This window comes from Brienomyrus brachyistius, chromosome 15 (genome assembly GCF_023856365.1).
Source record: "Brienomyrus brachyistius isolate T26 chromosome 15, BBRACH_0.4, whole genome shotgun sequence".
NCBI lineage: Eukaryota > Metazoa > Chordata > Actinopteri > Osteoglossiformes > Mormyridae > Brienomyrus > Brienomyrus brachyistius.
In genome coordinates, this window is record NC_064547.1 from 16,926,373 (window position 1) to 16,953,570 (window position 27,198).

Genomic DNA, 27,198 nt, shown 5'->3' on the forward strand with positions numbered 1-27,198 from the left:
ATATATATATATATATATATATATATATATATATATATATATATATATTGTTGTATCTCATTTGAAATATAAGTAATGCTAAAAAACAGTGGACAAAATTGAATCATTTTCGGTCCTGGTGCAAAATCTGCCCACTTTTTCCAGGTCTCTCGTTGTCGGGTCTGGATGATGACTCACTGCTCTGTGGCCTCAGATCCTTCTGTGAGAAGTACGTAGCGTCCTGCACTGGCTCTAGGGACAGTCCAATCAGACAGCTGACCAAGTCGTCCGGCAGCAGCGTTTGGTCCTGGTACCCTTCCTCGCGGTCCCTCGGGGCCCTATTAACCTGCAGCCTGTATATCGGCCTGATGCAGGTGCCCGGTCCCGGCCCACATTTATCTGGGTCAACGTCCCAGGGCCAACGTCTCGAGAACTCGGACCCCTCCAGGCCGCAGGCTGCTCCTTCCTGGCTGAGGCTGTCCTCCTCTTCCGAGAACTCTTCTAGAGCCAGTGGTGAGATCTGGGGCTTATATCCAGAGTCCTCTTCCAGAAGTGGGTTGGTCCGTACTGCCCTTTCGTCCGGGGTGGGGTCCTCCTCTGCTGGCATTTCCTCCATGGAAGTGAGGGGGGGGTCCCGGTATACTGATTGCCAGGTAAAACTGGAATCACTTCTCTCACTCTCCTGTGGGTTAAGTCATGACAGACAGGGTGAGAAATTAGCTAGCACTGTCATTACATGAAATAATTCACTTCTGAGTGCGCTGTAATCCAGCTTTTTAAATAAATTAGAAAATGAGTTCTTGTATGAATTTTCAGTGCATGCAGTACATGAATCAAGACTCCAGTGTACTTCCACCATCAACACATGCGTGTAAAAGTACACAGTGCATCAAAATGTGTTTTCCCTTCGGCCTCCTGTGCTGATGCTCATAATTTCAAATACGATAATCTAATATGTAACATGCGCAATAAAATACAATAAATGCACTATAAACTTAAATATGCAGTATATGTGAGTATACACATATACATACATGCACATTCATTTGCAACATTATTCTGTCTGAATGTTTCATTACCTGCAGTAATACAGTCACACTGCTGTTTTCAACTCTGGGAAATGTTGCGAACAGCCACTGAGGTCCCAAAGTTATGCATGTTTTTTTAATCCTGTTAAAAAACATTTAAAGTTTAAGAGGTAGACTACACCAAACAGAAAATGAAAGGCAGAGCAAACGAGATTTTAACTTTGTGCTTATGGTTATGAATAGGTTTGAATATGTTTGTGATTATGAGAGAAGTCATTGCATAAGGTTGTCCTTATCTTATTCATTCATATTTTTTTATCTGTTTATTAGGTCATGGGCAGAGCCCATGTTATGTTTTGATCGAATACACTATGAGAATATGAGAATTCCTTGGGGAACCATAGGCAGTCTGGTATGGTGCAAAAGGGAGGGAGCAAAAACATGGGCTGTCTGGCAGAGAGCTGAGAGGGAGCAAAAATGTGGGCTGTCTGGCAGAGAGCTGAGAGGGAGCAAAAATGTGGACTGTCTGGCAGAGAGCTGAGAGGGAGCAAAAATGTAGACTGTCTGGCAGGGAGCTGGGAGGGAGCAAAAACATGGGCTGTCTGGCAGAGAGCTGAGAGGGAGCAAAAACATGGACTGTCTGGCAGAGAGCTGAGAGGGAGCAAAAATGTGGGCTCTCTGGCATGGAGCAGGGAGAGAGCAAAAACGTGGGCTGTCTGATAGGGAGCTGCGAGGGAGCAAAAACGTGGGCTGTCTGGCAGGGAGCAGGGAGAGAGCAAAAATGTGGGCTGTCTGACAGGGAGCTGCGAGGGAGCAAAAACATGGCAGGGAGCAAAAACATGGCAGGGAGCAGGAAGGGAGCGAATAATGTAGACTGTCTGGGGGTGCCAGAAGACCGGGTTGGGAAACACTGGATTGCAGATGGAAACCCACAGTAGCCCTGAAAGAACTCCTGGATTCTCACTGGATTTAGCCCAGAGCCCTGGAGTCTCAAAGCAGAGGTGTTGAGCCTCTAGTGTAGTTTTACACCTGTTTGAGTCACATCACATTGTATTTATGAGGTAATTCTGCCCTTATGAACAGGCTATGAATGTGATTACAAATTAAGTTAAAGCTGGTTACCTAGTACATTTCCAGTACATGAAATTCAGTACAATCAGTGCAGGAATCATCACTGCGATGCTGATCTTAACACCTGGATCACCTGTAGAAAAAGAGATTAAAAGACTGAGAGAAGACTCAGCTGTGACATTGTGTAGAAATGCATTAAAATAGAGGGACAGGTGCAATGCCACTAAACGCTGAGATGCCGTGACCATTTCCAAGATAAAACGTATAATACCGACTGGTCAAAGAGCTGGTCTTAAGTCATTAAACAGGTGGGTCGTTAAGTGAGGAGTGTCTCTACTGAATGCTCTTGTATTTTTCTACGTATCCATATGGAAGCTTGTCTTCATTGTGTCTTTGATTTGTACCGCTCTCCTGTTTGGCTCTTGTTTTTATATTTATAGAACATTATATGGTTCTCCAACGCTAACTTGCTCTTCAGATCATTCATTGATAGCTCAGTATAGCCGCACATCTACCCAGGTGGCTCCTTAACAGCTGAACACTTGTGTGAGAATATCTGGCTCATTTGCACATCACCTTGTGTGATATCTGGCTCTTTTGCACATCACCTTGTGTGATATCTGGCTCATTTGTACATCACCTTGAACAAAAGCATCTGCTAAATAAATCAATGTAAATATAGATTGACCAATAGATAGTTAAAACATATTTCTCTTCACACTGAAGAGCAAGCTTGTCAGCACCATAACATCAACTTACAGTTCCAGAAATAAGCAGGAAATATAAATAAAATAAGGTAGACCTCAAGGGTCCAATGGTGGCATCACTCAGCCAACCCAGGGATTTGAACTGGCAACCTTCTGAGTCCCAACCCACAGAGCTGCACCCCTAAACCGTTGACTGGGACTGTGTGTCTCTTTAAGATATTAGATGTAAAATGAAGGCAGGTGGTTATTGTCTCTGACCTCCAAGCTGAGCTTCTGGGGAGGGTAGGAACCAGCAGTTGATCCCTTCCCCCTGTGGACCTTCTCCTGCTGAGTTGGAAGCTGAGATGTGAAGGCTGAAGCTGGTGGTCGCAGTGTCAAGCCACATCTCTCCTGATTCTGGGGCTGCCAGAGTGACTAGAACAACACAGGGTTTCATCATCGTCTTTATTTTTAAAAGAGAAAAACACTCTGCAGGTAAATAAATCTAAAGAATATATTATACAGCACTTTACAGATCATCAGGATTAAGAGTGCGGTTCAATCTAAAGAAAATTTTGCTGCAAAATTTTAAGCTGAAGACCGTAAAATATTTTTGCAAAGATTCCCCGCGTGGTTTTAATCAGTTCCTACCCTTTTATCTATACATTTAGTTGTAGATTCCATTCAGTAATAACAATTATCCAAATGTCAGAGAAAGGTCTCGGTAAAGGCAGAACACAGGCCCGAGATATGGGGACGACGATTCTGTATTTTCTGCAAGAGCAGGTTAAGGAAATTGCAGCTGTATTTGAAAAAAAAACATCATCAACAAACCTGTTGATTGATAACAAACGAATATGGTAGGATACTCATATAATGGCTAAACCCGTGCCACGTGAGGGCAAGGTCATCTGCTGGACGTGGCAGAACAGAGGGCTTTTTGGGCGAGCAACACTGCCTGTGGTGTTGAAAGGAGTTAGCAAAAAAACAGCTTTCAAAGTAGCACGTTTAAGTTGCAGCTCTTCCTTCCTGTCCCGCTCGCAGAAAGAGAAGATAATTATAGACTCCACCACTGAAAACAGGCTTGCTCAGCTCAGACGAAATTACAAAAGCTGTCGTAACTCCAGAGTACTTCAAAAAGTGTGCCAGTAGCTCGCTCCGTCAAATTGCAAATTATACCTACCTGTGCTGGCCCACAAATCATATGGCTTTGAAAACACATGCATATTTTAAGAGCTCAGAACACAAACTGGTGGGCAGCTGCCCCAGGGTCTGCCCCCCCACCGCGAGGTCGAGGGCCCTCATATATGCAAGATTTTATTATTTTTTATTATTATTTTATTATTTTTTTTTTAATTGAAAATTTTTTTGAAAAGTAATAGTTTGTTTTGTAGTCACATTATGTTGTCGGTGCATGTAATTTTCTAAGTACTGTAGTGCATGATGAGTAGGGTTTTTGGAGACTAATTTCATGAACTGCAACTGCCGTAGGCAGGAACTGAGTATGAATTTGGAGGAGGGGGTGGGGGGGGGGGTGCATGGTCCATTTCTGCCCCAGGGCCGAGTGCACAGTTGTTCCACCACTGTATTGACTGAAGTGATTTTGAATTACAGCGGGCGGCTCACATACATTCTGAACCAGTTTCGGTCTGACAGCTTGCCCACCAGACCATCAGCTGTTTAAAAATTTGGTGTTTCATTGTAATACTGCTTCCTGGTTTCCCCTACACTGGAAACCTAACTGCACTCAAGCACCCAGGAAGGCTAATTAGAAAAATGGTGATTCAGAGGGTAAGGAGAGGAATTACCGGAAACTAAATGAAGGCTTACAGTAAAAGGAGAAAATCCCTTTATTCACTCCGTGCTACTATGACCTGTGCTGCTGGTAACACTATGAAAGAATAGTGACTGTAAGTAAACGTGGCGTGTGACTGCACAGACGTGTATGTCAGCCCTCACACAGAAGTGTGCACACTGCAAGAGAAAAAAAATAAACCACAGGCAACTCAGTGAGCGAACGACGTCTCACCATTTTGAAGGTGCTTCCCAGTGTCACATTTCCTCATGTATAAGTTGTAGCTGGTAATGAAACCTCGCCGTTGGCAGAGTTCAAGAGCCTCCCACTGGATGAGGATACGAGTCTCTTCGGAAGTTTGGATCGACACCTTGGGTCCAGAAAGTGGCGCTGAAACGGGTTATGAAGTTTTCTGACATCCGACTTAAGTGGTGTGGGAAGACTTTTGAGATTTTAGGCGTAAGTGACTTTAAAGAAGAGCCCAGTTTACGACCAGTTCTGTTCAGCTAAAGCCAAGTCTGTTCCAGTACGGCATTCCTGTCACTCCCAGAGGACTGTGCTCCCCGCAAGAGGCACACATTCTAAAGCCAATACAGCCTCTCCCCAGGTCACGATTGTCACGCTCGGGAGTGGGCGAACAGGTGAACGTGTGGGTTGGCGACCAGAAACCAGGCAGACGAGGCAACACTGGGGAAATCTGGGGTTTATTCCTGATCTGTAACACCGGAAACATTGACACCACACCGAATCCACACAACGCACAAAATTCACGCAATGACGGACGAGGGTAACAGGCAAGACCAGGACTTAAAGCAAGACAAGACTAATCAAAGTAATCAGACACAGGTGGCAACGATCGGGAAAGAACACATGGGTAGTCAGGGGGCGTGGCACACACGAGGAGCGGACGGGCCGGGCATCACAACGATAAGGTCACATTCCAATAAACCTGTCATAAGGCGAAAATGTCCTAAGTAAATAATGCATATTGACACAGTACACCTAACATAACACATATCATAGCCTAACCTAGCCTACCTTAAACGTGCTTAAAACGTATATTAGCTTGTAGTTGGGCAAAATCATTAATACAAAACCTATTTTATAATAATGTGTTGAAAATATCTTATCATTTTTTGAGTAATGTAGTGAAAGTGAAAAAGATTTACCCATCTTAAAGTCGAAATATCTTAACACGGCCCATCGTAATCCAGGGAGCGTCTGTACAATTTTGTGTCGGAAAACTGAATTACACTAATACCACGTATTCTTAACTCAATGCAACCACTGCGATGAGCAATGACCTTTGAACTTACCCTCCTCTTTAGAGTACGCCTGGGTAGTAGCTGGATCAGAGGAACCATGCAGAGTCACTGCATACAGGGACACGTTGAATTGGATCCCTGGCTTTAAACCTGTAATATCCAGCAAAAACCTTCACATTTTAAAGAAATGTTTTCTTGCTCAGTGTCAATAACAATCCACACCGAAAAGTCAGTTCGGGGATTTAGCCTGGGTTCCTGGGCCATGTCCCAAGGGATGCCCACCTCTGCCTCTGACTTCTACAAAAGAATCTAAAAATATATCCATGTAAAAGCACACAAAGAACACAGATGATGTGACCACAGAGCAGACCAACAGAAAAACATCTCAGCTCAGCCGTGCTTCTAAATGTGACTGACGAATATCAAGACACCTGGCAGGAGAACTGACTTGTTGACCACAACTGGTTTCTCACCCCAGATTCCTCTAGGTTGCTTCTTAACAGTGCCAACCCTCCCCATGGTGTTAGGACTTTTGGGGATGATTACAAACACAATCCTATTACGCTGCTCAGGTGATACTCGAATTCTAGCCACGGGTAACCCTGTATGTTTAGAGGAGAGCTCACCTTCTCATGGAAATCTCACCTTCGATGTATGTGAAGTTGTTTTCAGGAGGTATCCGCCTCCACTGTACATCCACGGAGCTGCTCTGCCATTGGACAACATAGCAGACCAATGAGCTGTTCCGGGTAATATAGACCTCCCACATCAAGAACATGCGGTCTTCACCCGCAGGATCCAGACGCATCACCCGAGGAGAAGGCAAGCCTGCAGAGAGTCACACTCTGGGGTAAGACTTTATCACGTCATGGTGTTGGATTCTGGTTCACCACTACGTGTTTCTGGAAAATGCACCCCTAATAAAATCCCCTACCCTTTAGAGGATGCTATGCATTGAAACAACTGCTGATGCTGGAGAACATCAGTCTACCAGAAATACCAAGTTCTCATTGATCGGCATTTTATTTAGAAACTCCCGCCGCAGTGTTTGTAGAATTACCGAACCTGGGTGTGTGAGGGTTATACCCGCAGGCGCTGAGTTTCCAGAAGATGTGATGGCGCTGATGTGCAGGGCCTTCACGCCCTGTGGGAGCTGCAGTGTGCAGTGCGTGACATCAGCTGCACAGGAGACGATGTCCATCCTGCCGTATGTATGTTCGTATGTGACCTCGTAACCTAAGACAGCACCACTGTAATCTTCAGTACTTAAGGGCTGCAGAAAACATGACAGACAGATGTCAGTGAAATCCACTCTATGAGTGTGATTTTCCAGTGGTAAGGTACATTACTCCAATCTCAGGAGAAAATGCACTGTAAAGGTTCAAAGTAAAACAGTGAAGTTTACATTTAAACCTGGAATATTCATTGTTGTACTATAAAGTTTTTTAAAGTTTTTTTTAAATTTTGGAAATGATCGTTTCACTCTTGTTTTCCTTTGAAGTTCATGGTCACTTCTTCTGGGGTTTAAAATTCTGATGGTTTATAGTTGAACTGTAGATTTCACAGTGGAACCAGAAAAAAGTTGCCAATTCACTGTAACAATGCATGGGTGAACTGTGAAAGTACATCAAACATCATACGTCAAACAAGTTTACAGTTTTACTATGAAATTTCACTGCATTTTTTTCCTGTTCCATACTTTGGGTCCTAATAGTGGAGAAGGTGGGGGGAGACGGGCACCCACCCCCAGGCCCATCACTGCAGGGGGCCGCGCTAAACTTTACCCAGGGGACCACTCCGCCCCCCCCCCCGTGGACCAGGGAAGCAAGGCAGGACCCCCCCAGAGTTTTAAGAGAGGGGGCGTGGCACACGGGAGGATTGGACGAGCAGAGCATGACACCAGACTTCATCTCTGTCAGCTACTCCTGTCACTAAGACCTTCATGGTGTCCACACAGCAAAGCTTGCTTCATCTTTCTGTGTGCCATTACAGTCCATGCAGAGCTGTGTGCTCAGACTCGCCTGCATGTACTGCATTTGGCCATGGGTGCAGGTGATTATGGTCAGCACATGTGTACCGCAGTGACACTCCACCAGAGGGCAGACATCTTCTTGGTAAGAAGGAATTCTCTTTTTTTACGGAGTATTTGGGTAATTTCTTTACACAAATTCATGCAGCTGAATATGTCTTTGTGTTCATTCAATAGTGACACACACACACACACACACACACACACACATATATATATATATATATATATATATATATATATATATATATATATATATATATATATATATATATATATATATATATATATATATGTGCACTGCATATACCTTTCTGGTCCATGATTTCAAGCCTCTGTCCTCAAGTGCACATTTTATCTGACATTTTTACCCAAAGCAACTTACACTAGAGGGTTTCCACTTATGTGTGCTCTGTGGAATTGAAACCCATGACCTTTGTGTTAGTAGCAAAATGCTTCACTTGTTAAGATACAGGATGCCTCCCCTTTTCTGCCCCTGCCTGCCTGCCTATTACTTACTGCTGATGTTACAGTGCCCCCTGTAGGTATCTCTGCTACCTGCCTGTGCTTTTTTTCCATCCTTGGTTCTCAAGTGAATGGATAAATAATGTGGTTAAAAGCAAAGGGTGAAAATCAGCATAACCAGAAGTTTGTGTGCGCAAGATTTTTTTAGGGTTCAGGGTTTTCCAAGAATCATTTAGAAATTGGTTAAACAGCGTTTTCTAAACCAAGCTTCATTGGCACCATTGGCAGCAGCCAATCCGTCACAGCAGCAGCTACTCCCTGAGTATGGCAGCCATCAGAGCAACCAGACCAAATGATGGTGTGCCCACTTACAGAGATCTGGTCACTTTCCGGTCTGTGTACCTCCGAGAATGCCGCCACTAAAATGCAGCGTTTACAAAGCTCCCCCGACAGTAGGGGAAGACAATCATCATGCCATAGAGAAGAGACATTCCACGCGCCAACTCAGATGGGCCGACCTCAAACTGGGACCCAGGTGCTACTGTGCAGAGAGTGATGCTCTACAGTTCAACTATAACCAAACCTGGTCCAATCCCCAACAGATCTGGCCCCATTGGCTCTCCTGTGGTTTCGACTCTTCCGGGGATCAAGCTCCCAAACCTTTCCCTGTGCATTTTATCATGCATGCAGCCTTCCTGTAGGTGGCTGCCGCAGAGCTACTCCAGTGGAGAGCAGAAGAGAGTCCTGTCTGTGTCCTGTCTGGGTGAAGATTTTTATGATGGCTGGAGTTCCAATCCCATCACCAACCAACCCCCAAATTTTTCCCTCCAAGTTGGAAGACGTCATACCCAGGACCTAACTCAACATAATTCCCTTTATAGGACACAAAAGCCTTGCATCAAGAAACTACCAAGAAGAAAACTATCTTTCCATCAGATGTCACTAAGTGACTGACACTGTTTGAGTGTTCTTTGTCAGTCTGAGATAGTCGTTAGACCTCAACTAGATTCAGTCAGATATGCTCCACAGCTCACAGAAATCCACACCCAGCTCCACATGTGCTTAAAGTTGCATTCGATGTTCGCGCCTTTGCCTCCTTGGAGGCCTGGGCATGCAGTGAAGGAGAAAAGTTGCTTGTCATTCAAAGAGAAATTTTAGACCATTACCTTCCACAAAACGGTCACATTTCTCGCTCCATTTGCTTCAGAATCTCCAAATATTCTCCACACGTCTAGTTTTTGCTTTGGTGCTACCAAAAGAGGAGATCAGGTTAGAAAAAGTGGGCACCACTATTGCCTCACCCTGCCAGTGCTGTGTGTTCTGGCGGGGGTGAAACTTGTTGTTTGTTTCTAGACAACTGGACTGGTTCAGTAAAAAATGTACTTGCCCTTCGTCTCAGGAAAGTGGGTGGACTTCATTTCTAGCCTTGTGTTCAGGTTGAGTAATACAGGCCTATCTACACCAGACAAAGTACCATGTTCCACCAAAATCAAAGGCGATTATCATTTTCAGATGTCGTGACCAAGTGCTGTGTTTACCTATTCCTGGGCTCATTGTTGATACCGGTGGACTCCACAGGCTGCATTTGAGAATTCCTTCTGAAGTGCAGACTTGGAGCTGAAACTCATACCAGGTCAGAGGCTGAAAGCCTTCCAGCAGAACCTCCTTGCCGAGCTCTGAGCATTCGGGCTCATACTGCACGAAACACCACATGGTCAATTGCGCATGAAAAAAATAGTATGTGGCACATTGGGCGGAGCTTAATGCTCCACCTTCTATGATGTCATAAGCGGGAGGAGGCGTATCCCTTATTCTGATTGGTCGAGAGGTTATCTCCATATAACATACATGCTTATGCTATGTGTTGCCGATAGGGGGCCATAATGCAGGGAATCCTTGTTAAAATGACTCGCTCGCTCTCCATGTCTCGTTGAGACACTGGAGAAAGAAAGAAAAAGAAAGAAACAAAGAAACATCAGCGAAAGAAACTGCACGGAGTGAGGTTCGAAGCTGCGATCTGCCGATCGCATAAAACTGTTGACGGGACGGACACTCTGTGGGTAGTGCCACCCATCCATCCCCGACCCACCGACCCTTCAAGGCCTGATTATATCACCGTCTCTGCGGCAGCAGCGAAAGAAACTGCACAGAGTGAGGTTCGAAGCTGCGATCTGCCGATCGCATAAAACTGTTGACGGGACGGACACTCTGTGGGTAGTGCCACCCATCCATCCCCGACCCACCGACCCTTCAAGGCCTGATTATATCACCGTCTCTGCGGCAGCAGCGAAAGAAACTGCACAGAGTGAGGTTCGAAGCTGCGATCTGCCGATCGCATAAAACTGTTGACGGGACGGACACTCTGTGGGTAGTGCCACCCATCCATCCCCGACCCACCGACCCTTCAAGGCCTGATTATATCACCGTCTCTGCGGCAGCAGCGAAAGAAACTGCACAGAGTGAGGTTCGAAGCTGCGATCTGCCGATCGCATAAAACTGTTGACGGGACGGACACTCTGTGGGTAGTGCCACCCATCCATCCCCGACCCACCGACCCTTCAAGGCCTGATTATATCACCGTCTCTGCGGCAGCAGCGAAAGAAACTGCACAGAGTGAGGTTCGAAGCTGCGATCTGCCGATCGCATAAAACTGTTGACGGGACGGACACTCTGTGGGTAGTGCCACCCATCCATCCCCGACCCACCGACCCTTCAAGGCCTGATTATATCACCGTCTCTGCGGCAGCAGCGAAAGAAACTGCACAGAGTGAGGTTCGAAGCTGCGATCTGCCGATCGCATAAAACTGTTGACGGGACGGACACTCTGTGGGTAGTGCCACCCATCCATCCCCGACCCACCGACCCTTCAAGGCCTGATTATATCACCGTCTCTGCGGCAGCAGCGAAAGAAACTGCACAGAGTGAGGTTCGAAGCTGCGATCTGCCGATCGCATAAAACTGTTGACGGGACGGACACTCTGTGGGTAGTGCCACCCATCCATCCCCGACCCACCGACCCTTCAAGGCCTGATTATATCACCGTCTCTGCGGCAGCAGCGAAAGAAACTGCACAGAGTGAGGTTCGAAGCTGCGATCTGCCGATCGCATAAAACTGTTGACGGGACGGACACTCTGTGGGTAGTGCCACCCATCCATCCCCGACCCACCGACCCTTCAAGGCCTGATTATATCACCGTCTCTGCGGCAGCAGCGAAAGAAACTGCACAGAGTGAGGTTCGAAGCTGCGATCTGCCGATCGCATAAAACTGTTGACGGGACGGACACTCTGTGGGTAGTGCCACCCATCCATCCCCGACCCACCGACCCTTCAAGGCCTGATTATATCACCGTCTCTGCGGCAGCAGCGAAAGAAACTGCACAGAGTGAGGTTCGAAGCTGCGATCTGCCGATCGCATAAAACTGTTGACGGGACGGACACTCTGTGGGTAGTGCCACCCATCCATCCCCGACCCACCGACCCTTCAAGGCCTGATTATATCACCGTCTCTGCGGCAGCAGCGAAAGAAACTGCACAGAGTGAGGTTCGAAGCTGCGATCTGCCGATCGCATAAAACTGTTGACGGGACGGACACTCTGTGGGTAGTGCCACCCATCCATCCCCGACCCACCGACCCTTCAAGGCCTGATTATATCACCGTCTCTGCGGCAGCAGCGAAAGAAACTGCACAGAGTGAGGTTCGAAGCTGCGATCTGCCGATCGCATAAAACTGTTGACGGGACGGACACTCTGTGGGTAGTGCCACCCATCCATCCCCGACCCACCGACCCTTCAAGGCCTGATTATATCACCGTCTCTGCGGCAGCAGCGAAAGAAACTGCACAGAGTGAGGTTCGAAGCTGCGATCTGCCGATCGCATAAAACTGTTGACGGGACGGACACTCTGTGGGTAGTGCCACCCATCCATCCCCGACCCACCGACCCTTCAAGGCCTGATTATATCACCGTCTCTGCGGCAGCAGCGAAAGAAACTGCACAGAGTGAGGTTCGAAGCTGCGATCTGCCGATCGCATAAAACTGTTGACGGGACGGACACTCTGTGGGTAGTGCCACCCATCCATCCCCGACCCACCGACCCTTCAAGGCCTGATTATATCACCGTCTCTGCGGCAGCAGCGAAAGAAACTGCACAGAGTGAGGTTCGAAGCTGCGATCTGCCGATCGCATAAAACTGTTGACGGGACGGACACTCTGTGGGTAGTGCCACCCATCCATCCCCGACCCACCGACCCTTCAAGGCCTGATTATATCACCGTCTCTGCGGCAGCAGCGAAAGAAACTGCACAGAGTGAGGTTCGAAGCTGCGATCTGCCGATCGCATAAAACTGTTGACGGGACGGACACTCTGTGGGTAGTGCCACCCATCCATCCCCGACCCACCGACCCTTCAAGGCCTGATTATATCACCGTCTCTGCGGCAGCAGCGAAAGAAACTGCACAGAGTGAGGTTCGAAGCTGCGATCTGCCGATCGCATAAAACTGTTGACGGGACGGACACTCTGTGGGTAGTGCCACCCATCCATCCCCGACCCACCGACCCTTCAAGGCCTGATTATATCACCGTCTCTGCGGCAGCAGCGAAAGAAACTGCACAGAGTGAGGTTCGAAGCTGCGATCTGCCGATCGCATAAAACTGTTGACGGGACGGACACTCTGTGGGTAGTGCCACCCATCCATCCCCGACCCACCGACCCTTCAAGGCCTGATTATATCACCGTCTCTGCGGCAGCAGCGAAAGAAACTGCACAGAGTGAGGTTCGAAGCTGCGATCTGCCGATCGCATAAAACTGTTGACGGGACGGACACTCTGTGGGTAGTGCCACCCATCCATCCCCGACCCACCGACCCTTCAAGGCCTGATTATATCACCGTCTCTGCGGCAGCAGCGAAAGAAACTGCACAGAGTGAGGTTCGAAGCTGCGATCTGCCGATCGCATAAAACTGTTGACGGGACGGACACTCTGTGGGTAGTGCCACCCATCCATCCCCGACCCACCGACCCTTCAAGGCCTGATTATATCACCGTCTCTGCGGCAGCAGCGAAAGAAACTGCACAGAGTGAGGTTCGAAGCTGCGATCTGCCGATCGCATAAAACTGTTGACGGGACGGACACTCTGTGGGTAGTGCCACCCATCCATCCCCGACCCACCGACCCTTCAAGGCCTGATTATATCACCGTCTCTGCGGCAGCAGCGAAAGAAACTGCACAGAGTGAGGTTCGAAGCTGCGATCTGCCGATCGCATAAAACTGTTGACGGGACGGACACTCTGTGGGTAGTGCCACCCATCCATCCCCGACCCACCGACCCTTCAAGGCCTGATTATATCACCGTCTCTGCGGCAGCAGCGAAAGAAACTGCACAGAGTGAGGTTCGAAGCTGCGATCTGCCGATCGCATAAAACTGTTGACGGGACGGACACTCTGTGGGTAGTGCCACCCATCCATCCCCGACCCACCGACCCTTCAAGGCCTGATTATATCACCGTCTCTGCGGCAGCAGCGAAAGAAACTGCACAGAGTGAGGTTCGAAGCTGCGATCTGCCGATCGCATAAAACTGTTGACGGGACGGACACTCTGTGGGTAGTGCCACCCATCCATCCCCGACCCACCGACCCTTCAAGGCCTGATTATATCACCGTCTCTGCGGCAGCAGCGAAAGAAACTGCACAGAGTGAGGTTCGAAGCTGCGATCTGCCGATCGCATAAAACTGTTGACGGGACGGACACTCTGTGGGTAGTGCCACCCATCCATCCCCGACCCACCGACCCTTCAAGGCCTGATTATATCACCGTCTCTGCGGCAGCAGCGAAAGAAACTGCACAGAGTGAGGTTCGAAGCTGCGATCTGCCGATCGCATAAAACTGTTGACGGGACGGACACTCTGTGGGTAGTGCCACCCATCCATCCCCGACCCACCGACCCTTCAAGGCCTGATTATATCACCGTCTCTGCGGCAGCAGCGAAAGAAACTGCACAGAGTGAGGTTCGAAGCTGCGATCTGCCGATCGCATAAAACTGTTGACGGGACGGACACTCTGTGGGTAGTGCCACCCATCCATCCCCGACCCACCGACCCTTCAAGGCCTGATTATATCACCGTCTCTGCGGCAGCAGCGAAAGAAACTGCACAGAGTGAGGTTCGAAGCTGCGATCTGCCGATCGCATAAAACTGTTGACGGGACGGACACTCTGTGGGTAGTGCCACCCATCCATCCCCGACCCACCGACCCTTCAAGGCCTGATTATATCACCGTCTCTGCGGCAGCAGCGAAAGAAACTGCACAGAGTGAGGTTCGAAGCTGCGATCTGCCGATCGCATAAAACTGTTGACGGGACGGACACTCTGTGGGTAGTGCCACCCATCCATCCCCGACCCACCGACCCTTCAAGGCCTGATTATATCACCGTCTCTGCGGCAGCAGCGAAAGAAACTGCACAGAGTGAGGTTCGAAGCTGCGATCTGCCGATCGCATAAAACTGTTGACGGGACGGACACTCTGTGGGTAGTGCCACCCATCCATCCCCGACCCACCGACCCTTCAAGGCCTGATTATATCACCGTCTCTGCGGCAGCAGCGAAAGAAACTGCACAGAGTGAGGTTCGAAGCTGCGATCTGCCGATCGCATAAAACTGTTGACGGGACGGACACTCTGTGGGTAGTGCCACCCATCCATCCCCGACCCACCGACCCTTCAAGGCCTGATTATATCACCGTCTCTGCGGCAGCAGCGAAAGAAACTGCACAGAGTGAGGTTCGAAGCTGCGATCTGCCGATCGCATAAAACTGTTGACGGGACGGACACTCTGTGGGTAGTGCCACCCATCCATCCCCGACCCACCGACCCTTCAAGGCCTGATTATATCACCGTCTCTGCGGCAGCAGCGAAAGAAACTGCACAGAGTGAGGTTCGAAGCTGCGATCTGCCGATCGCATAAAACTGTTGACGGGACGGACACTCTGTGGGTAGTGCCACCCATCCATCCCCGACCCACCGACCCTTCAAGGCCTGATTATATCACCGTCTCTGCGGCAGCAGCGAAAGAAACTGCACAGAGTGAGGTTCGAAGCTGCGATCTGCCGATCGCATAAAACTGTTGACGGGACGGACACTCTGTGGGTAGTGCCACCCATCCATCCCCGACCCACCGACCCTTCAAGGCCTGATTATATCACCGTCTCTGCGGCAGCAGCGAAAGAAACTGCACAGAGTGAGGTTCGAAGCTGCGATCTGCCGATCGCATAAAACTGTTGACGGGACGGACACTCTGTGGGTAGTGCCACCCATCCATCCCCGACCCACCGACCCTTCAAGGCCTGATTATATCACCGTCTCTGCGGCAGCAGCGAAAGAAACTGCACAGAGTGAGGTTCGAAGCTGCGATCTGCCGATCGCATAAAACTGTTGACGGGACGGACACTCTGTGGGTAGTGCCACCCATCCATCCCCGACCCACCGACCCTTCAAGGCCTGATTATATCACCGTCTCTGCGGCAGCAGCGAAAGAAACTGCACAGAGTGAGGTTCGAAGCTGCGATCTGCCGATCGCATAAAACTGTTGACGGGACGGACACTCTGTGGGTAGTGCCACCCATCCATCCCCGACCCACCGACCCTTCAAGGCCTGATTATATCACCGTCTCTGCGGCAGCAGCGAAAGAAACTGCACAGAGTGAGGTTCGAAGCTGCGATCTGCCGATCGCATAAAACTGTTGACGGGACGGACACTCTGTGGGTAGTGCCACCCATCCATCCCCGACCCACCGACCCTTCAAGGCCTGATTATATCACCGTCTCTGCGGCAGCAGCGAAAGAAACTGCACAGAGTGAGGTTCGAAGCTGCGATCTGCCGATCGCATAAAACTGTTGACGGGACGGACACTCTGTGGGTAGTGCCACCCATCCATCCCCGACCCACCGACCCTTCAAGGCCTGATTATATCACCGTCTCTGCGGCAGCAGCGAAAGAAACTGCACAGAGTGAGGTTCGAAGCTGCGATCTGCCGATCGCATAAAACTGTTGACGGGACGGACACTCTGTGGGTAGTGCCACCCATCCATCCCCGACCCACCGACCCTTCAAGGCCTGATTATATCACCGTCTCTGCGGCAGCAGCGAAAGAAACTGCACAGAGTGAGGTTCGAAGCTGCGATCTGCCGATCGCATAAAACTGTTGACGGGACGGACACTCTGTGGGTAGTGCCACCCATCCATCCCCGACCCACCGACCCTTCAAGGCCTGATTATATCACCGTCTCTGCGGCAGCAGCGAAAGAAACTGCACAGAGTGAGGTTCGAAGCTGCGATCTGCCGATCGCATAAAACTGTTGACGGGACGGACACTCTGTGGGTAGTGCCACCCATCCATCCCCGACCCACCGACCCTTCAAGGCCTGATTATATCACCGTCTCTGCGGCAGCAGCGAAAGAAACTGCACAGAGTGAGGTTCGAAGCTGCGATCTGCCGATCGCATAAAACTGTTGACGGGACGGACACTCTGTGGGTAGTGCCACCCATCCATCCCCGACCCACCGACCCTTCAAGGCCTGATTATATCACCGTCTCTGCGGCAGCAGCGAAAGAAACTGCACAGAGTGAGGTTCGAAGCTGCGATCTGCCGATCGCATAAAACTGTTGACGGGACGGACACTCTGTGGGTAGTGCCACCCATCCATCCCCGACCCACCGACCCTTCAAGGCCTGATTATATCACCGTCTCTGCGGCAGCAGCGAAAGAAACTGCACAGAGTGAGGTTCGAAGCTGCGATCTGCCGATCGCATAAAACTGTTGACGGGACGGACACTCTGTGGGTAGTGCCACCCATCCATCCCCGACCCACCGACCCTTCAAGGCCTGATTATATCACCGTCTCTGCGGCAGCAGCGAAAGAAACTGCACAGAGTGAGGTTCGAAGCTGCGATCTGCCGATCGCATAAAACTGTTGACGGGACGGACACTCTGTGGGTAGTGCCACCCATCCATCCCCGACCCACCGACCCTTCAAGGCCTGATTATATCACCGTCTCTGCGGCAGCAGCGAAAGAAACTGCACAGAGTGAGGTTCGAAGCTGCGATCTGCCGATCGCATAAAACTGTTGACGGGACGGACACTCTGTGGGTAGTGCCACCCATCCATCCCCGACCCACCGACCCTTCAAGGCCTGATTATATCACCGTCTCTGCGGCAGCAGCGAAAGAAACTGCACAGAGTGAGGTTCGAAGCTGCGATCTGCCGATCGCATAAAACTGTTGACGGGACGGACACTCTGTGGGTAGTGCCACCCATCCATCCCCGACCCACCGACCCTTCAAGGCCTGATTATATCACCGTCTCTGCGGCAGCAGCGAAAGAAACTGCACAGAGTGAGGTTCGAAGCTGCGATCTGCCGATCGCATAAAACTGTTGACGGGACGGACACTCTGTGGGTAGTGCCACCCATCCATCCCCGACCCACCGACCCTTCAAGGCCTGATTATATCACCGTCTCTGCGGCAGCAGCGAAAGAAACTGCACAGAGTGAGGTTCGAAGCTGCGATCTGCCGATCGCATAAAACTGTTGACGGGACGGACACTCTGTGGGTAGTGCCACCCATCCATCCCCGACCCACCGACCCTTCAAGGCCTGATTATATCACCGTCTCTGCGGCAGCAGCGAAAGAAACTGCACAGAGTGAGGTTCGAAGCTGCGATCTGCCGATCGCATAAAACTGTTGACGGGACGGACACTCTGTGGGTAGTGCCACCCATCCATCCCCGACCCACCGACCCTTCAAGGCCTGATTATATCACCGTCTCTGCGGCAGCAGCGAAAGAAACTGCACAGAGTGAGGTTCGAAGCTGCGATCTGCCGATCGCATAAAACTGTTGACGGGACGGACACTCTGTGGGTAGTGCCACCCATCCATCCCCGACCCACCGACCCTTCAAGGCCTGATTATATCACCGTCTCTGCGGCAGCAGCGAAAGAAACTGCACAGAGTGAGGTTCGAAGCTGCGATCTGCCGATCGCATAAAACTGTTGACGGGACGGACACTCTGTGGGTAGTGCCACCCATCCATCCCCGACCCACCGACCCTTCAAGGCCTGATTATATCACCGTCTCTGCGGCAGCAGCGAAAGAAACTGCACAGAGTGAGGTTCGAAGCTGCGATCTGCCGATCGCATAAAACTGTTGACGGGACGGACACTCTGTGGGTAGTGCCACCCATCCATCCCCGACCCACCGACCCTTCAAGGCCTGATTATATCACCGTCTCTGCGGCAGCAGCGAAAGAAACTGCACAGAGTGAGGTTCGAAGCTGCGATCTGCCGATCGCATAAAACTGTTGACGGGACGGACACTCTGTGGGTAGTGCCACCCATCCATCCCCGACCCACCGACCCTTCAAGGCCTGATTATATCACCGTCTCTGCGGCAGCAGCGAAAGAAACTGCACAGAGTGAGGTTCGAAGCTGCGATCTGCCGATCGCATAAAACTGTTGACGGGACGGACACTCTGTGGGTAGTGCCACCCATCCATCCCCGACCCACCGACCCTTCAAGGCCTGATTATATCACCGTCTCTGCGGCAGCAGCGAAAGAAACTGCACAGAGTGAGGTTCGAAGCTGCGATCTACCGATCGCATAAAACTGTTGACGGGACGGACACTCTGTGGGTAGTGCCACCCATCCATCCCCGACCCACCGACCCTTCAAGGCCTGATTATATCACCGTCTCTGCGGCAGCAGCGAAAGAAACTGCACAGAGTGAGGTTCGAAGCTGCGATCTACCGATCGCATAAAACTGTTGACGGGACGGACACTCTGTGGGTAGTGCCACCCATCCATCCCCGACCCACCGACCCTTCAAGGCCTGATTATATCACCGTCTCTGCGGCAGCAGCGAAAGAAACTGCACAGAGTGAGGTTCGAAGCTGCGATCTACCGATCGCATAAAACTGTTGACGGGACGGACACTCTGTGGGTAGTGCCACCCATCCATCCCCGACCCACCGACCCTTCAAGGCCTGATTATATCACCGTCTCTGCGGCAGCAGCGAAAGAAACTGCACAGAGTGAGGTTCGAAGCTGCGATCTACCGATCGCATAAAACTGTTGACGGGACGGACACTCTGTGGGTAGTGCCACCCATCCATCCCCGACCCACCGACCCTTCAAGGCCTGATTATATCACCGTCTCTGCGGCAGCAGCGAAAGAAACTGCACAGAGTGAGGTTCGAAGCTGCGATCTACCGATCGCATAAAACTGTTGACGGGACGGACACTCTGTGGGTAGTGCCACCCATCCATCCCCGACCCACCGACCCTTCAAGGCCTGATTATATCACCGTCTCTGCGGCAGCAGCGAAAGAAACTGCACAGAGTGAGGTTCGAAGCTGCGATCTACCGATCGCATAAAACTGTTGACGGGACGGACACTCTGTGGGTAGTGCCACCCATCCATCCCCGACCCACCGACCCTTCAAGGCCTGATTATATCACCGTCTCTGCGGCAGCAGCGAAAGAAACTGCACAGAGTGAGGTTCGAAGCTGCGATCTACCGATCGCATAAAACTGTTGACGGGACGGACACTCTGTGGGTAGTGCCACCCATCCATCCCCGACCCACCGACCCTTCAAGGCCTGATTATATCACCGTCTCTGCGGCAGCAGCGAAAGAAACTGCACAGAGTGAGGTTCGAAGCTGCGATCTACCGATCGCATAAAACTGTTGACGGGACGGACACTCTGTGGGTAGTGCCACCCATCCATCCCCGACCCACCGACCCTTCAAGGCCTGATTATATCACCGTCTCTGCGGCAGCAGCGAAAGAAACTGCACAGAGTGAGGTTCGAAGCTGCGATCTACCGATCGCATAAAACTGTTGACGGGACGGACACTCTGTGGGTAGTGCCACCCATCCATCCCCGACCCACCGACCCTTCAAGGCCTGATTATATCACCGTCTCTGCGGCAGCAGCGAAAGAAACTGCACAGAGTGAGGTTCGAAGCTGCGATCTACCGATCGCATAAAACTGTTGACGGGACGGACACTCTGTGGGTAGTGCCACCCATCCATCCCCGACCCACCGACCCTTCAAGGCCTGATTATATCACCGTCTCTGCGGCAGCAGCGAAAGAAACTGCACAGAGTGAGGTTCGAAGCTGCGATCTACCGATCGCATAAAACTGTTGACGGGACGGACACTCTGTGGGTAGTGCCACCCATCCATCCCCGACCCACCGACCCTTCAAGGCCTGATTATATCACCGTCTCTGCGGCAGCAGCGAAAGAAACTGCACAGAGTGAGGTTCGAAGCTGCGATCTACCGATCGCATAAAACTGTTGACGGGACGGACACTCTGTGGGTAGTGCCACCCATCCATCCCCGACCCACCGACCCTTCAAGGCCTGATTATATCACCGTCTCTGCGGCAGCAGCGAAAGAAACTGCACAGAGTGAGGTTCGAAGCTGCGATCTACCGATCGCATAAAACTGTTGACGGGACGGACACTCTGTGGGTAGTGCCACCCATCCATCCCCGACCCACCGACCCTTCAAGGCCTGATTATATCACCGTCTCTGCGGCAGCAGCGAAAGAAACTGCACAGAGTGAGGTTCGAAGCTGCGATCTACCGATCGCATAAAACTGTTGACGGGACGGACACTCTGTGGGTAGTGCCACCCATCCATCCCCGACCCACCGACCCTTCAAGGCCTGATTATATCACCGTCTCTGCGGCAGCAGCGAAAGAAACTGCACAGAGTGAGGTTCGAAGCTGCGATCTACCGATCGCATAAAACTGTTGACGGGACGGACACTCTGTGGGTAGTGCCACCCATCCATCCCCGACCCACCGACCCTTCAAGGCCTGATTATATCACCGTCTCTGCGGCAGCAGCGAAAGAAACTGCACAGAGTGAGGTTCGAAGCTGCGATCTACCGATCGCATAAAACTGTTGACGGGACGGACACTCTGTGGGTAGTGCCACCCATCCATCCCCGACCCACCGACCCTTCAAGGCCTGATTATATCACCGTCTCTGCGGCAGCAGCGAAAGAAACTGCACAGAGTGAGGTTCGAAGCTGCGATCTACCGATCGCATAAAACCGTTGACGGGACGGACACTCTGTGGGTAGTGATTATATCTGATTTATCTGATACCCACTCTGTGGGTAGTGCCACCCATCCATCCCCGACCCACCGACCCTTCAAGGCCTGATTATATCACCGTCTCTGCGGCAGCAGCGAAAGAAACTGCACAGAGTGAGGTTCGAAGCTGCGATCTGCCGATCGCATAAAACCGTTGACGGGACGGACACTCTGTGGGTAGACCCCCACTGGACGTTTATGCGCTAGCTTGCATTCATCCCGCTATATGTTTCATTACGTTAAGGAATAATTAAAAGTAACACAAATAAATACATGTAATGTATTTTTATTCTGTTAAAGTTTAACGGCAACCCTTATCTCCCAAGCCATATGGCCCCCAATTGGCAACACCTGGCATAAGTATGTTTGATACCATATATGGACATATCCCCTCGATCAAAATCAGGGATACACCCCCCGCTTTCGTCATAGGGGAGAGCATTAAGCTCCGCCCAATATACCACCTAATTTTTTTTTTCACCTACACACCTGATGAACTTCCCTTCAAAGGTTGAATTGGTAGAGCCTTAGTGTTACTGCAACTTTGCCTGTCTATTGACTTATTTCAACTATAGCTCAACTCTAATGTCATTATACTATGATAGAACAAATGTACTACGAAAAGTATGTTAGTGTTAACTCCAAAAATCAGTTTAACTTATCAGCCATTAAAACATTTTTACTATAACTAATGAAAGATAGATAGGCAAAGAAATGTATTGTAGCATCTAGCAGAAGTACAAATAGCAAATGTGAAGGTGATGCATGAAGTTCAATTGACAATATAGCTTTTATGAACAGTAAAGTTATGCTGAGTAAGACCGTGCAGAACATTTACAAGCTTGCGAGATTCATACCCTGAAATCTGAGCCATTTCTGGGCGATTTAATCCTCACTTTAGGTTTCAGAACCTTAGATTCTGCACTCTGCCAGGTCAACATGGCCAGCGTTGAATCATTCTTGAACATTATGCTGATGATTTTTGGTGTGTAGGGTATTTCTGAAAAAGGAATTTTAACACCAAAAGAAAAAAATATATATATTTAGAAGACCATAACCTTTTTTTAGCAAGACTGAACATTTTGCTATGAAAATCAACTCTCTAATGTACAAACTTTTTTCCCTTCTTTCAATAATTAAAAAAAATGTTAAAAAGTGGTCTTAGCCAGCCTTTATTAAAGTACAGGGGGAAGTAGCACCAAACTTACCTACATCTTTGGCGGACAGCAGGAACATATCAGAAACAGATTCTCCAAGAGCATTCTGGGCTTTCACATTCACCATGCACTCAACGTTCGTGTCAAAAATGGACCAGGGCACTTTGAGAGAAGATGTGTTGTATTTCCATTCAAGAAATATGTTGGCCCCATTTTTGCTGCAAAGGGGATTAGTTCCATACTTGTTAAGTGTGACAAAAAGGGCGAAGCAAGAGCGAACGAAGCAGGATGTATCTGCGAGTGCTCACTCTGCAAATGTGACGCTGAAGTTGGTGGGAATGTGAGTCTCCTTTCCTCTGTCCCAGAAGCACTCCACGTGCTCTGAATCCCTTGGAGCGAAACATCTGAATTTCGTCGGTTTGTCTGGAGCATCTGCAGGGACAAGGTTTTACATGCAGGTCTGGAAAGTAAGATTTAACTGCATGTCGGAAGACATAGTGTCATAAGTCCACATGACAGGTTTTAATCCTGGCGACGCTCATCGGATAAAAACACGGCACTCACGAGATTAGATGCGTTGGGATCACTTACACCCGGAATGCAGGTTCTGGCCACAGATGACCCATTCGCTCTGGTGCTGGCTGGTTTTGCATATCAGCTCAAGCTTCGGTGTGTTGACGTTGGTCAGATTCAGCCACACGGTGGAGCAGTTGAGCTTCCGCAAAGGTTTCTGCGCTTTCCCATTAAGGTAGATAGAGAAACGGCGGCCGCAGTGCCGGTTCGGGGCCCGGCAGAGCACTTTCAGGTTCGATCCCATCGGGACCACGGAGCTGGCATCCACCTCTAGCACCCCCTCACAGACGATACTGATGGCGCCTGGGGACAGAGGCACGAAGTAATAACAGCGATGAGAAACTGAGGATTCTTGCGGGTTTCAAACGCCGCGTCCAAAGTTACGATCGATAGTTTCTTTTCTTGTTTCGGGTTTAGAAAATGTAATGACGCAATTTACGGTCAGTAGTAAATGAAATATAAATGGCATGTGCAATTACTTTGCAAACATTTAGAAGTAAACAAATTATAGACATACTTACATCCCATTTTCAAGTCAAACAGATAAATGAATATTAACCCCAAAGGGTTCCTGAAGAAATCCATGTCGTTCTGTTTAAGCCATGGTTTGGCTCTCTGTGTATAACAATAAATAGATGTTAAACTGTTTTAACCTTTTTCTGTATTTGAAAATACATAAGTGCACAAAAATCTGACCTTCTGTGTTAGAAGTTTAACACTAAATCAACTTCAAAGAACTTCATTTGTACAAAGTTCACTGCGAGTTCATCTCTTGTACGATCGTACCTAAGTGGGCGTGAGTACAAGCAGCAATGCTATTACATACGTCCCCCAAGACTGATGTTATTTAACCTGTACATGCTACAACTGGGGGCGGCATGGTGGTGCAGTGGTTAGCGCTGTCGCCTCACACCTCTGGGACCCGGGTTCAAGTCTCTGCCTGGGTCACATGTGTGCAGAGTTTGCATGTTCTCCCCATGTCGTCGTGGGGTTTCCTCCGGGTACTCCGGTTTCCCCCCACAGTCCAAAGACATGCTGAGGCTAATTGGAGTTGCTAAATTGCCCATAGGTGTGCATGTGTGAGTGAATGGTGTGTGAGTGTGCCCTGCGATGGGCTGGCCCCCCATCCTGGGTTGTTCCCTGCCTCGTGCCCATTGCTTCCGGGATAGGCTCCGGACCCCCCGCAACCCAGTAGGATAAGCGGTTTGGAAAATGGATGGATGGATGGATGCTACAACTGTCAGTTACAATAAAAAATATAAAATCAACTGTCATCAATATGCAGATTACACACAGTTATCTGTCCACTGGCGGCTTGACTGCATAGATGATAAACTCATGAATGTCGCAAAACTTTCTGCAGCTGAACAAGGATAAAGGATAAAGTTGTTTGTGAATGGGAATGAAGTACAGAGGAGGGATATACTGCTGTACTTGGAAACTCTGAAAGCCAAAAAACCAGTTAGAAAGCTGGGAGTCTGTTCCAACGGTCACCGTAGCTATGTCAGCAATGTCTGCATAACATTCTTGTATGTTTAATTCATTTCTTTTAAATGTTTGTAAACTACTCTGTTCTTAAAACAGCACTATATAAGAACACAAGAAGTTTACAAACGACAGGAGGCCATTCGGCCCATCAAGCTCGTTTGGGGAGAACTTAACTAATAGCTCAGAGTTATTAAAAGCTTATCTAGCTCTGATTTGAAGGAACCCAGGGTTTTAGCTTGTACTACACTAGCAGTAAGACTATTCCATACTCTAACTGCATACTGTGGAAAGAAGTGTTTTTAGTTTAAAATGTTCTCCCGCTAATTTCCACTTATAGTCACGAGTTCTAGTATTTAAACTAATATTGAAGCATCCAGACCTCTTAGAATCTTATACACCTGGATCATGTCTTAATCTCCTTTGCTCAAGGCTAAACAAGTTCAGCTCAGCTAACCTCTCCTCATAAAACATTCCTCTAAGACCAGGAATCATTCTCGTAGCCCCACGTTGCACCCTTTCCAAGGCAGCAATGTCCTTTTTAAGGTATGGTGACCAAACCTGCACACAATATTCTAGGTGGGGCCTTACAAGGAATTGTATAATCGTAGCATCACCTCCATTGACTTAAACTCCACACACCTAGAGATGTAACCCAATATCCTGTTGGCCTTTTTATTGCTTCCCCACACTGGTGAGAGTGGGACATGGAAGCATCAACATACACACCAAGGTCTAATTAAGTGCAAGCCAGCAGAAAATCGATAAGCTGACATGGATACAGCTGTGTATATTGCTGATAAGGTTTACAGATGAATATTAGCAGTCATAAGAAAACTAACAAACGTACCGCTGCTGTTAGGGTGTGCAACTCTTTTCCCAAAAAGTAGTTGGCTGGTAATTTTTAATTTATATGGAGCTTTTATTTCATGTATATTGTAGCCCTAAATTTAAAGGCATTTCATGGCTGATTCTTTACGACGTGAATTCTTTTTCAGTTGACCTACATTGCGGCATTTTCAGCATAAGCTAAACTAAACATTCTCACGGTGCTGACCTACATTGTTAAATATCTTCACTTTCTTATAGACTCAGAGGGTCCCAACCCCCTTCCTTGGGGCTGCACCAGTCTATAAAACACAAGTACAAGAATACAAATTTGATAAGGTACATAATCATACAATTTTAAATGGATAAAAACCTAAGATCCTGTACTTTTGTATGAAATTGTACTATATTACGATTATGAGCATATTACGAGATTTCAAACTTTAGATTTCAATATGCAACCACAAGGTTCCTACTGTAACATATTTCAGCTTGAGAAATTCTATAGTAGACTATAAAGAAAGGAATGTCTTTAAATTTCTGAGCCGGAAATGTCCTTTAAAAGTCATATTAATGAAGTTATATAGTGTACACTGAAGAGGTGAAACTGACCAAAGAACTTACTATTAGTCCAGGAATAAGGTAGCTATTTTCAATTTACATGTTGTAAAAACAGAAGCTGATACATTTATAAAACAGAAATCTATATATTGAATGCCGTACTTGTCTTCTCGATGGTTAAATAAGACGGAGCGACTGTTACCTGACTTGTTCCATGTGCTCTCGTTCACAGCCGGTAAGCATATGAAGCCAAACTTCAGACCAGTCAGCTCTCACACTCGCCCTAGATTTTAGATTTCCTTAATGTCAGTTTCCATTGCTAAAGCTTAAATGGGAAGTCCCCCAAGATCAAAGACCTTGAAAGATGAAGTATTTTTTTCGGTCAATGAATGAAAAGCCAAGTATTTTAATGCGAGCTTAATTTAACAAGAAGTTAAAGATAAATGATAACACCAAAACTGTAACTGCCGTTGACATCTGTCCGCCCCCCCCCCCCCATAGCATTATGTTACTTTTGTTAAGATCCCACCTGCACTTTATCTTATATCTGAACCTTGTACTTCTGGAAACTGTGGTCCATTTTCCATATCACACATAATTATTACTATTTTGATACTCATTCCTATATTGCACTGCCTTGTCCTCAATTGCACTGCACTGCAGTCTTGTCCTGCACTGCACTATTGTCTGCCCTATTGTCCCCTATCCTGCAGCTGTAGCATAAAAATTCAATTGTGTTCCTCGGATCACTTGACAAGAAAACTTGAAATATCAAACTGCTGGTCCATATTAGTATATCAGCTTGAATGTTTGTTAAATAATGATGCACATATAATAGTGTACATATTTGATAAGTAACTGAGCTTGAACATTTAGAGTAGCTGAAATAAAGGCTTTATTTGAAACCTTTTATAAGGTTAATATTGGACATACTACAAGGACTGCAAGGATAAGCAAGTTACTGAAGTGTCAGATAAACTCTTGCAATCCATCTTTTCCCACAAAAAAAAAAAATTGTTTTTGGGTGGAAACTATGAATCTGAATGCTGAGGCATTTTGAAGATTTATGGTCTTCTGCTGCTGCGGCGTAAGTTGATTATATATTTTGAAA

General features: G+C 48.6%; 1 protein-coding gene across 4 annotated transcripts; it reads right to left on the reverse strand.

Moving 5' to 3' along the window:
* Positions 1 to 17: 17 nt before the first annotated feature.
* On the reverse strand, positions 18 to 26,343 carry il23r (interleukin 23 receptor). Of its 4 annotated transcripts, XM_048977460.1 has the most exons (18): positions 26,290 to 26,336; positions 25,760 to 25,828; positions 23,910 to 23,999; positions 23,735 to 23,828; positions 23,232 to 23,516; positions 22,949 to 23,072; positions 22,692 to 22,858; positions 22,341 to 22,483; positions 9,857 to 10,013; positions 9,485 to 9,567; positions 6,890 to 7,097; positions 6,470 to 6,652; positions 5,876 to 5,974; positions 4,794 to 4,949; positions 3,044 to 3,199; positions 2,130 to 2,211; positions 1,059 to 1,149; positions 18 to 661 (listed from the first exon to the last, which is right to left on the reverse strand). In XM_048977460.1, the coding sequence occupies exons 4-18, from the start codon at positions 23,796 to 23,798 to the stop codon at positions 104 to 106; spliced, it is 2,556 nt and encodes an 851-aa protein (XP_048833417.1). In that variant the 5' UTR covers positions 23,799 to 23,828; positions 23,910 to 23,999; positions 25,760 to 25,828; positions 26,290 to 26,336; the 3' UTR covers positions 18 to 103. The 4 variants fall into 4 exon arrangements, with proteins under 4 accessions (XP_048833417.1, XP_048833416.1, XP_048833415.1 ...); XM_048977459.1 differs by lacking the exon at positions 23,910 to 23,999 and having other exon boundaries at positions 25,549 to 25,828; positions 26,290 to 26,343; XM_048977458.1 differs by lacking the exon at positions 23,910 to 23,999.
* Between the last annotated feature and the right edge of the window lie 855 nt (positions 26,344 to 27,198).

What these genes read in the sequence shown, in the direction of transcription:
- il23r (XM_048977459.1), bottom strand. Translation starts at nt 23,798, where the DNA reads ATGGATTTCTTCAGGAACCCTTTGGGGTTAATATTCATTTATCTGTTT. An exon ending in GCTGTCCGCCAAAGATGTAG is followed by an intron (nt 22,484 to 22,691) that starts GTAAGTTTGGTG and finishes TTCCTTTTTCAG; the next exon opens with AAATACCCTACACACCAAAA. An exon ending in AACAATGAGCCCAGGAATAG is followed by an intron (nt 9,568 to 9,856) that starts GTAAACACAGCA and finishes CTCTTTTGGTAG; the next exon opens with CACCAAAGCAAAAACTAGAC.